At 38.0% G+C, this 12430-nt stretch overlaps 1 protein-coding gene across 4 annotated transcripts in view; it reads left to right on the top strand.

The window, feature by feature from the left end:
* STAU2 (staufen double-stranded RNA binding protein 2) overlaps positions 1-12012 on the top strand; it is a 143864-nt gene extending 131852 nt beyond the window's left edge. For all 4 annotated transcript variants that reach the window (XM_057426185.1, XM_057426182.1, XM_057426184.1 and 1 more), the window contains 2 exons: positions 9989-10077; positions 10901-12012. In XM_057426185.1, coding sequence (XP_057282168.1) covers positions 9989-10077; positions 10901-10994 — 183 coding nt within the window. In that variant the 3' untranslated portion in view covers positions 10995-12012. The remainder of the gene's footprint in view (positions 1-9988; positions 10078-10900) is intronic.
* Positions 12013-12430: the final 418 nt, after the last annotated feature.

Here is a 12430-nt window from a genome sequence, read left to right as displayed (position 1 = left end):
CACAATTGAATCTGCTAACCTGATTACAGAGGAGGCAAAGGAGAGAGGGCAGAAATTCAGTGCCTCGCTTTGCTGAGTACATTATCTGCCTGTTGATAGCAGCATGAGACCAAGACAGACAGTGTTTTCCAGAATCAGCCCCTGCACTGGTTTAAAAGATGCAATCCTGAAAGGTGAAGGGCTCTTTCCTGAACAGATGTGACCCCCTTCAACTCTGATAAACTTCCCAAAAAGATGAGGGAAATCTGTACCACAGAGGATGTGCTCAGCACATTGAGGAATTAAGTTAGTAATGTCCCAGATAGCTGTGGATACCTCATTGTAGGAGTCAGTTTTTATTTAATTTTTTTTAATAGGAGTATACACATCTGTCTTTATACCCAGCAGCTTTTCTGGCCCACAAGAAGTCCTCTGTGAGTTTCCCCAACTGAGCTCAGTGGGATCTCTGTCAGCTGCAAGATTTATGTCATCTTTTTCAGTCCTGAGAACTGTTCCTTAAGCTTTTCACATCTGGATTTAATTGGAAAGACATTAAAAGACATTAAGTGTGCTGGAAAAGCATATTTTAGAGAAGATCTTTATAGACACTTCCATTAAAGGAGCTGATGGTTGTAGGTTAAAATAGGATGAGGACAAGCCATCAACAGTTAGCAAGGGCAAACTTACATTACAAACTACTTCAGATGAGAAGTTCAGCCTGTAGCTCTTGGGCCTGACTCTGATCTCACTTAAATCAACTTCAATTAGGAGAAAAATACCAGTTAATGCAGTGTAAAAATACCCTGAGATCAGAATCAAAACTTTTGCCTTTTGGAAACACTCAAATTACTAATTACATACCATATATGCTAGATATAATGCTTTTAGCTGTCAATCTAGATTTGGAACTTTGTTGGACGTACATGCATGCTTGTAAAATGAGACTTGCTGAATGAAGAGGGGTGATTGGTTTTAGGGCTCTGAGGGTAGAAGTATCCTCCTCTGAATGCCGATAGACAGGCCACAGGAGTAGAGTTACACGGGAGCAGATACAATACAATTTAGTACATGGGCTTCATTACAGATGTTGTTATGAAGGAATCTACAGCCTTAAGCTTCCCCATTGTTCCAGCTATATAATGTGCTCCTTGAAGAAGCCAATGGACAGTCGTTTACATTAGGCGTACTCTACGTTTTTTGTCTTCAAACCAAAGTTTCTAGTCATGTTTAGACTGATACACACTTAAAACCTAAGGTACTGGTCTTGGTATGAGAGAACAAACATTCTTTCATTTTAAAATTGCTAAAACCAAGGAATCTGATATTTCAGAAATTAGTTCCATGTCTAAAGCAAAGTGTAGGGTCGTTAGAAACAGAAACATGTTGAGCTGTAACAAAAAAAAAAAAGCATTTTTGTAAAATATTGGGGGAGAAAAATACTCATTAGAGTATTTCAGCAAAACAAATTTGTTAGAAGCTCTCACCTGTCCTCTTTTCCTAAAAGGGAGTCTTTTCCCCACTGTGTCACATAAAGTGCTTAGCTTTTTTTGTTTTAGACTCTCTCTATCTTGGGCTATGATAAAATGCATGCAGGCTAGTAAAACTGACTCTTACTTTTATTGCCTGACCTTGGGCTAGCCCTTTATGTGCTTATGCACTCTCTTCTTCACTTCAGTTTCCTTCTCTTTAAAATTAGGAATAATAAAACAACCTCTGGTCTTTAGTGCCATTTTGCCTCATGGAGAAAAAGGTATTTGCAAAAAAAGCCCCAAAACTTGTAAGCATGTTTTACAAGTTCAGTTCACTAAGTGGAAGTGTAGTCATGTGGGGTAAGCATTGTGTAATACTTGATAGTTTGAACTTTGTTGTATACTAATTTGGTGTGGATCTTTGAGAATTCATAACAATTTTTTGAACCACTCTACATGAGCAGTTACCTAAGAAAACCAATTAGAAGAAAAAATGCTTGTATCTTATTTAAATACAACTCAATCTAGAGCTCATACGTTTTATTAAAAGAGTTCTGGCTACATCTACACTGCTAATATTGGTCAGAGTCCATTCCCTGGTGGGGAATGATATTGTCTTCAACTCATTTATGTACTGCTAGCTATAAAGTGATGGCTGTAGTAGTGATTTTAAAAACAGAATGGAACTGTGGAGGTCAGACAGATGGAGAGGATTGTCTATTGCAGCATATTTTTAAAGTCAACATGAACTCTTACATAGCCAAGAACCTCAATCCATTTATTAAAAATCCAGAGGTTAAAGTCTTCTGCAATATGGTTAATGACAATGGACTTGCAAATCTATGGCAGTGATGTGTAGAAATGCGTATAAATAAATAATTAAAAACCCTATATTGTTCTGAGAACACAGCTGACAAGGATACTTTCCAGCCATCAGTGATGAAAGAGACAGTGATTCACGGCCTTTCTTCCATGCTGGTGTAGGATTTTGCCTGAGGATATACATTCTCCTGTTTTCAGTTTTAGGTCTAAAGCCACGTTTCTTAAATTCTCCTATAATGTTTGGCTGCAGCTTCTCAGCCATGCTTGCGTGTTGTCACAATTGTGTGACTTAAACCTCTACTTACCCATGCAATAATTTGCCATCTAAATTATCTCATTTGGAAATCTCTAATTATTGAAAGAACCTATACTATGTAGATGTGTACCTCCTTCTGAAAGTCAATGTTTAAGCAGCTTTTGTCTGAGGATGTAAAATTAGAAACAAGATTAATTTAAGATTAAATGCTGTCTGGTGAAAATCTGATGTATATATGTGTATATAAACATAGTGTAAACACTTGGAAATTGAATTTAAAAATGTTTTTCTTCATGTTCATAAGTAAGCTGTGATGATGCATGATTCTTTTTGTCTTTGTTCTTTCAATTGTAACAATTGAAAAAGAGAAAGAAGTTTTGAGTTTAGAAATAAATTTTCTTTAAAAGAACTTCCAGATTTTTAAGACCAGAATTGAAGAATATACCCTGAAAAGATGCTGAAAATATCTGACAAAAGAGGCTTGGTTAGGATTTTACTGCTGATACTGGGGCCAAACTTTCACACTTCACATCACCATTAAAGGATGCAGACACACTTCAATAGGTATTGGCACCGAACCTGAAAGCTCTTTTGCGATGTTCATGAAGAAGTGCCAATTTACTGGTTTCCAGCATAGATAGTCATGGAGGCAAAAGCCCGCATTTTGGTAGCACTTGAAAATGTTGCTCCTCACAGTTGGGAATACATGAAGTAGGAGGATTCTGAGAACGCAACAGGTTTAAGTACAGTCCTGTATGGTCAGAGTCCCGTCTTTTAGCAATGCTTTCGTCTCTTATTCCACCCACAAGTAAGAACACAACCTAAACTTGGCAACTAGACTAACCTCTCCATGCTGGATTGATCTCTTGCATTAGCGTTAAATTCATTCAGTTTGACATTCAGTATTATTTATGAAATACTCTTCATGCAAAACCATACCTTTTAATTATTTTGAAAATTAGGTGCTTTTCAGCATGGTTTTCTCTCTTTACGACTAAAAAATCTTGTATCACCATTAAAGCAATAGAACTGGCTCACCCCAGATGATCATGCAGATCTGTTTTAGGCTTTGAGGAACAATTTGCCACTCATAGAATCGTAGAATGGTTTGGGTTGAAAAGGACCTTAAAGAACATCTAGTTCTAACCCCCTATAGACCGGGGTTTCTCAAAACCCCATCTGATCCACTGAAGCAATGTCATTACAGTGTCTCCAAAGAGAGGAGGGTGAAAGGTTTTAACTCTGCTTCCCAAACATTTCACTGCAGAGTCAAATACCCGTATGCCTAGACTCTACACTTCCAAAAGCTTGCAGATATTACTTCACCTCAGTCCCCACATCACTGGGATTGCAGAATTGTTGTGTAATACCAAAAATGGCAGTCAGATTCTAGTGTGTTGGTTCACATGTGAAAATAAGCTATGCCTACTTGACTCTTCCGACAGTTAACTCAGTCTCTTAAGTAGATTGTTGAAGATGAAAACCTACAGAAATAAAATTCCATGTTGAGTAGTGTCTTTTACTCCATTCACTTTGAATATTGAGAGGCATGTAGGAATGAGCACAGAGGTCTGATAAAGCTAGGTGGAAGAAGGTAACACGCATGCTGTTGTTGATAGAAGCTCTGCTTAATATATTGGAAAAATTGTTCAAGGACAGTTAATCCTTACTGTAGGATTACCCCTAGAAAGCTGGCAAGGTCAGGCTGTAGATGGATTGTGTGTCATTTAAATTCTGGCTGCATGAGTTGCCTGAGGGTAGCATTAACTACTACATGGGACTTGTTCTAAACTACATCTGTGAATCATCATTGTTTGAAGATAGTTGAGTCCTTCTATCCTCCAAGCTCTTCTCTTGACAGGTGCAATCAGGAGCCTTAATTGTAGTCCCTACCAGGTGACTATGCCTTTGTGCAGAGATTAATCAGTTTGGAAAATGCTAGTTCCATGTAAACTACATAAATTAATCAGATTATAACCCTGTGTTTTTCAAGCATATCATAAACTGCTTGAGGAAAGGGCTTTAAGTCATTTAATTAAGGTTTACATTGTGCAGTGTGAAAAGCCTTTCTGAATTTTATTTTTAAATAGATGTTAACATTGGTTCACATGAAATCTAATCAACTGGGGAGAATGGCACATTGTGAAGAAAGTGGTGAAAACTAGCAAAAGTTATTGCTTGCAATACAGTACATTCTTTTACAATAGAAGCTGTGGGGTTTTGTTTAGCTTGTATGTATCCAACCTGGTAATTCCAAGAGAATTAAATGGACATGGTAAGGAGTCAAATTTGAGCTACTTTGTGTGTGTTTACATATGTAAGTCTATACAATCATATATATGTTCCCTTTGTGTATTTCTGTATGCATGCAGTTAAAGACTGAGACTTAGTTATGTATATGGCATGTGGCCACAATGAGCTGCTTGACTTTGCAAACTCAACCTTGAACTAAGACCCAGCTACTACAGACAGTAAAATCTTCTCCTTCATGACCTACTCTGGCCCTGACTTAATTCAGTTTTGCAGAGGAACTATTTCTGCACGTAGTTTTACATCTTCAGAACCACGATTAAGGCCAAGCTGAATATGCTTTTCTTATGTACTTAGAAAACCGATGTTAGGAAAAGTATCACCAATAAACTAACAGTATCAAGCAGTGTGTTTATTAAGATTGTCTCAGACCTCCTTGGTAAAGTCAACTGGAAGGGCCATAGAGAACAACAAACTTTTACAATTTTCAGCTTCATGGAATAATCTGAAACGTAATATAGATTTAAGAGGAAAATCACAAACCACATACTGTGCTAAAATAAATTTGCAAACATTTTATCATGAGGATGTGGTCTTAAATGCACATGGACTAGTGTAGTGCCTGTATGCTGTTCTTGCTAAAAGAATGATCTAATGTTACTAGATTGTCATTGTAAGACACTTAATCCCCAGAGTGAGAAACAGGAAGAATATTCACAAGTTTCAATGCTATTTACTAATTGCCAATTGACTTAAGGAAAGCTAAAAAATGACTGGAAACATCCATCCCTATCCTGATACACACACGTACTAATAATGGAAATGGCAGCCAAGACAAACAGCTAGCAGTGCAGTGCATCCTGTTGGCATCATATTTTTGGCACTGCTGTAGCTACACAGAAAACAAGTGATACAAGAAATGTGTAAGGACATCTGTTCTGTAACCTATGGGGCTTCACTCACAAAACAGTTGTAAAATCTTCTGGGGGAGAGAAAAATTTCTCTGTATCTGTGCAGATGCTCTATTGTAAGAAAAATATCAACGGAAGGAAGTGTTGAGCCTTTAAAAGAGGAAATTGTTCACCAGATTCACTGTCAAATGTTCCATTCTTTCCTTTTCATTTAACCTAAGTTATCTGCCATTCTCAAGTTATATTTAAGCCAAGTGGTGTAAATCTGTTGGGACTAATAGAATTGAATCATGGATTAAATTAGCCCTATGTCTGCTTGTAACTCTTCTTCATTGAAGATTACTTGGGCTCTGTGACACTCTGCTGACTATTCAGGTCACAGCCTCCCAGCTACCAGCTTCCTTCCTGAATCCAGCATCTTCATGTCTGTCTAGGGGCACAATGGGGGGAGGAGAAACATTAAGGACACCTATTAAAATCCAAAGTATCGCTAATTTACCAGCTTCTCTCAGCTTTGCTGGTCCTTCCAAATGTAAGCAGGCTATGAAGAAAGAAAATGGGGAGTTTTGAAGACACTGCAAGGCTCTGTCTACCATTTTTCTACTTTCCTTCAGTTACATCCCACAAATGAGCATTTTAAAAAGGAAAGAAACTTTCCCAGAAGTCAAAAGTTGTTGAAAAAGTTGGGATATAAGTAGTTAGGCTTCCCCCACAAGTATCTTATGGAGAGAAAGACATGGCTCCATGAAAAAGAAATTAGATCTCATATAAATCTGGAACACATTAGGAAACTGGAAGATAAAGAGGGACTGTGGGATGTAGGAAGTTGGGAGGACTTTGGGAAGGGAAGTTTAGATCTGGGAGCAGCTGGGGGTCCTGGGTGGGAGAACAGGAAAAAAATGTAGGGGCCTGGATAGGGGGAGAAGTTGAAGTGAAGAAGTAAAGGTGACCATCTCTGCTGTAAAAGAAGTCAGAGCTCTGGGATGGATAGTAGGGAGGGGAAAAATGGGTGCACTGGAGTGGCTTGGGAAAGATGTGAGACTGAGGCAGAAGATGTGGGGAGTGGGACTTGGTAGTGAGAACCATAAGCTTTTGAAGATATCATTAGCTTCTAGAGCATCAAAGGTGAGAAATCTGGCAGTGAGGGATGCTGTAGAGGGCTGACTTTTCAACAGTGCTCACACAAACACCCTGACACCTCTGTTAGAGCAAGGATACAGGTACAGGACTGCTTGAAGAGCATGGCTTGAAAAAGGTTGACATGGAGAAATGAGACTGTGCCATGTTACAAGCTTAGAATTTGGATGTTGTGTTGGTATTAAACATGCATATTATTAAACACCCTGAATCATACCTTTGTTTTATATGTTTCCTCTAACTGTTCCATATTTACTTCCTTGACACCCATACAGTAACGATCCATGCTTATAAGCAGAGTTCATTATTTTATAACGTGGTACTTCCCTTGCTGTTAGAAGAAAAGAGATGCCCTCTGTTTCTATTGGGATAGTGGCTAATAGTCCTCCAGGGAGTTCCAAAGCAGTTTTCCTGGAAAGCAACCCTGAAAACTTCTCTGTAATTTATGTGGTATGCCTTGTGATAGCCAGTTCTAGGAGTAAAATAGGACTAAATAACAGGTGGATTCATATTCAGAGCAATTCTATAAGGGAATTAGGAAGTTTGGGTTGGTCTAATTAATCTCTTGATAATGTGGGGATTTCAGTGACCACTGGTCAAGATCAGGCTGTTCTGTGTATCATATGATCAACCTGTGATCTAATCTTGAATTAAACATTTCTTGGCTCTACTTCTTACCAAGTATGATCAGGGCCTTTTTGTCCAAGCCACTGTACAAACAAATAACCTGAACAAATAGTTCTCCCACAACAAGTTTACAATTCACACATCACACCCGGAAGCTAAGGATGGATAGAAAAAAGTAAACAAGGTGTGTTAAAAAACAGATGAGATTGTAGTTAAACTATGTAGGAGAAGCACATGTCTCAGCTTCCTTGCAGTGCTAAATGGTAATGGTTTTTGGATTACCATACATAACAAGAAAAGAGATCCTGACTGTTTTGCTAATGTGCACCAGGAAAAATAGACATAAGAAGACAGAAGATTCCTGTATGCCAGTCCCTACCCACTGAACTGTCTCGCTCTCATAGTTGCCAACCCATGACCAACCAAAGTACAATAGAGAAGCAGTCCTGTGCAAGGAAGCATAGGAGCCCAAACTGCTCCCCTTCCTCACATAAGTAGTGCTGGCATTGTGATGAAAAGGACCCCAGGGAGAAGCAGAGAAAAGAGAAGTTGGGATGAAGAAATGTGCCAGGTTACTGGAACAAACAGAGACGTTGACAGTGGATGAAAACGCTTGTTGCCACTGGGAGAAATTATTTGGGTTTAAGAAACAATGATTTTGCTGTGCAGTCAAGATCAAGGATGGAAAGGGAGAGGATGGTTAGAGCTTATAAGAGAGCTGAGAATGAATGTCTAAAGCTACAAGAGACAATATGAGGTGGTAGAGAAAGACCTGTCTCATAAAAAATGCAAATATATCAAAATGCCAAGAAAACCAGAAGAAATGAGGAAAGGGAGGATTCATTCACTGGGGTACTGAACAGGTGATAAAAGCGAAAGATAGGAGAAGCTGTTATTGAGGTGAATTTGAGACTCAGTCCTTACCCATAACATAATAAAAGAATAAAAAGAAAGATGCAGGCAGCAGAGATTTTAAGATGAAGGGGAAAATTATGTCAACAGATGGGAAAAACAAGAAAGTATGGAGCATGTTAGCTGTCAAATACAGGAGGCCCAAAACACATGGTAAAGATAGAGTAGATGGGCAAGTAACACTGATAATCTGATGTTTACCAAGACACTTTATGAAAGGTTTAGCTTTTGATTTGTTTGCTAGGGAAAAAAAAAAATTCACTTCAAGAACTAGAATGATTCCACCTTCACACATTAACGGTGAGAATACTTTTTGCAGTCTTAGCAGCTAGTTATTACTATAGAGAAATCTAGGACAATTGGTCTTTTATTTCAGGGCAGCCTAGCAATTTTTGCACTGTTATTCATCTCACCAAAATACACATTGTCTAATAATATTTAAGTTGTATAAACACACCTTTCAAGGGAAGGAGCTGTTGAAAGAAGCCAGACAAAGAATTAGTACAAAAGCAAATCTTGTACTTCGTTACAATGGCAGCTCCTGTTCTGGACAGATTCCCTGCTCTCCAAGAGGTAAGGGAAGTGAAGATAGAGACATGCATTCTTTCTGTCCCAACAATTAAGAAGAAAGCAACTTCCAATTTTCTAAACAGCAGCTGTAGCCTCTGTGTCAAGAGCAGTTCCATAGGGCCTGCAGTCAGTTCCAGTGTTTGAGATATTACTTGAGGTGCCAGTGAAAAGTTACCTCTTTTCCCCCGGGTTAGTACTGAATGCATCTAGGTGAGAATGATTAAAGAGAAAAATCCTCTTTTCAGTTGTGCTTGACATTTCACCTTCAAGACAGAGCTGACCTCAACTGTTTTATTGTGCTGGGTGTGTTTTCAAAGTCAGCCACATGGTGTCTGAGGGTTTCATACTCAACTTTCGCTAAATTAATTACAAAAAAATAATAATTTTTTTTTCTTTTTATCAAAGTGGTTGGGAGGGAGAGAACAATTTTGAGTCCTAAAGCAGGACTCACAAAGATGAGAGAGAATCTGGTCAATAAAGAATGCACTTGTGAAGAAAAATGTTAGCTGAAAATTGATCATTCTTCTATTGCTGATACTTCATAATCATCCCATATTAGCTTATCCTGTTTAGCACACTTCACTACCTATGCATAAGACATTAGTCTGCTGCATTTGAGATCCAGTCTTGGACTGCCAGTAGTTTCCTGCTGACCCTCTTCCCATTGCTCACACCTTCTGCAATCATGTACAAGACAAGAGTTTGTCCATAGGAGCTCTGGAAAGTGTGAGCTCTAGGAAAGCATGTGGGGAAGCTGGAGAGTCTTGACAGGTCAGAGAGGCAAGAATCCTAAAAGTATATCTTATTCTTCATGTAGGTGATGAAGCTTGCATTAACACAAATGTAAGTTACTCATATACCCAGGAAAAAGGAGATATCCTCAAAGCCACACATGAACACAGATTTATGTTAAGTACCCACCCCACTAGCTCTGTAATCTAACTGGCTTCAATATACAGGAAATTATTTAAATACAGGATATCAAAATACACACCTTCACTTGGCGTTAATACAGTTGTGTCAGTGGGGTTTTTGACAACTCATTTTTATTTTAGGCAGCGTTAAGTGCCTTGAAACAGTTTTCAGAACAAGGACTGGATCCAGTGGAAGGGGCTATGAAAGTTGAAAATGGATCGCATGAAAAGTAAGTACCATTTAATCCTCTGCATTTTAATGCCTGTGTGGCATGGTAGATAAGGAATGCTAATTAAGAGCTTAGCTGACCTTTTAAACCTGTTCAGAACTATTTCCTCTGGAATTTATGTAGTTTATGACAATTTGAGAGGATAAACAAGATTTCAGGTTTAGCGTTACTGATAATGTTTACTAATGAGCTATGAGACACTGCATCCTCCTATGGAAATCTGAAAGAAAAAGATTTTCTTTTCATTGTAAGGATTTTGAGTAATCAGCATAACATGATTTTTGTCAAATGTGTTTTATCACATCATATTGCCTGTAAATAGGGGTAGCTATCTGCAAGTAAGTCCTTATGGGTGCAAGATGAGCTTTACCCCAGAGAATTTAAAAGTTAAAATTACTTTCAGGTCTTAAAAAATTCTTATATGGAATATTGGCTTTAAGTAGTAGACAATAGAACCAAGTTTCACACTGGCTTTTCAATTATTTAAGAAAGTGAGATTGTCTGTCCAGTATGGATTTTTTTTTCCAGTTGCTAGCCTGTTACTAAACAAATTAAGAAGTAATAGATTAAAAGAAAGAAGGCTAGAAGTGGCATTTGGAATTTTCAATAGATATATTGTGGCTATTTATAAACTAATTTAATCAGAAACATTTTTCCATATGATCTCATCAGCATAGCATTTGAACATAAATATTGTTGTTTCACTTTAAAATGTTACCTTCCACAGTGACCTTTGCATCTCATGTGCCATCTGGTAATAAACATGTCTTAAAGATGTGCAACCCTGGACCTTACCACTCTTGTTAATGTATTAATCTTTCAGACAAGTCAAGCATCTGGGAGAGAAAGCAGACAATAAACAGACTAACTCAGGCACCATTGCTCAGGACTGCAAGGATTCAAAGGCTGTCGTCTAGGAGGTTCCCAGCACCCACGGCTGCCACTGCATCCTTATAAACCTGTCAACACGCAATAGGGTGTATGTGTACAAGGAAATGAATGACTAATGCCATTATTTGAGTCTTATGTGAAGACAACACTATTCTAACACAAGAGATAGTATACATGGTACTGTTTATTCAACTGTGGAAGAAAATAAAATTGAACATCTCCCTTAGAACTCAAGATCAGAGCATAACTCAATTGCCCAGAGGCAGAAGAAGTCTGATCATGTTACTGGAGGTCAAAATAACAACTAATTAACAAAAAGTGTTAGAGAAAAAAGGGAAACTTTAAAATCAATTAGTATTGAGGAAAACAAGTCAGCATTGGTTCAGTTATACAATCATTTTGTAGTGTAGTTTTAAGTTCAGCTTACTGTTTTTTAAATAATGCTTGGATATTTTAAAATTAACCAATGACAGTGCTGTGAGAATTGTACTCGTTGTCTTCATATACAGTCATACAGCTTATCTTTTTATGCAAACATTATGCATTCTTCATTCTATATGAATATGTATGACTTAAGATGCACTACTCAGAGTTGTATGCAAACAGAAGTTTAAATCATGACAAGTATTTGCTTAACATGAACAGATGTTAGTTATGATCAGTCTCAATATACTCCAGGAGAAAAGCAGATATGGTATTTGATTTTCCTTGCCATAATCAATTAAAGAGGCGTCTTGCCTCCAAGCAACATTTTCCCCTTCAATTCTGCTCTCTGTTGTGTGAAGCACATCTACACCCCATTCTGTGTGTTGTATCAACCCACCGTTTGCACCAACTGAGTGTTTTTAATCTCTGCATTTGGACCAAGAGCAAAAGGCAGGACTGCAACGTTACCAAGAAAAGGATGGAAAGCTGTTGATGTAAAGATCATTCTTTTATGAAAGGAGTGGCAGCAGAGATAAGACCTGTGTCTACTCTGTACCAGCATATTTCTTATAAGTACGTGGTCAAATGCAGTAAAACCACATCAGTTCATGTGTACAATGGCAGTGTCGTCTCTTTCTTTATCATTCACTGGTAAGAGAGTGAAATGAAAAAAGGCCTATTAAAAACTAACGAATGACTGGCTACCACACCAAAGCCAGGGTTCAACCTACCTTTCCCCATGCCACCACCTTTTACAAACCTACTCTGTTAGACCAGTCATCCTGGCGTTTAAGTCATTTATTTATCCATAATACAGATATCTTATTTTATATAAACCTAATGCAGAAAACACATAAAGCTAACCACTTCTAGCCACTGCACAGTCATGACAACATTGCACAAGATTTTAGAAGCATGTAAACCAGGGATCACAACTCAAGTGACTCATGCAGAAAAGAAGACAAACAGCAATGTAAGGAAATGGTGCAAGCTATGGTGGCATTGATTCACCTCTGGGACAATTTTTTAGGGTAAC

Source organism: Pezoporus wallicus, unplaced genomic scaffold (assembly GCF_028554395.1).
Source record: "Pezoporus wallicus isolate ANWC-B61680 ecotype Strahan unplaced genomic scaffold, APGP_CSIRO_Pwel_v1 contig_4131, whole genome shotgun sequence".
NCBI classification, from domain to species: Eukaryota; Metazoa; Chordata; class Aves; order Psittaciformes; family Psittacidae; genus Pezoporus; species Pezoporus wallicus.
Note: the sequence above shows the minus strand (reverse complement) of the source record. Positions and strands in the feature narration are given on the sequence as shown.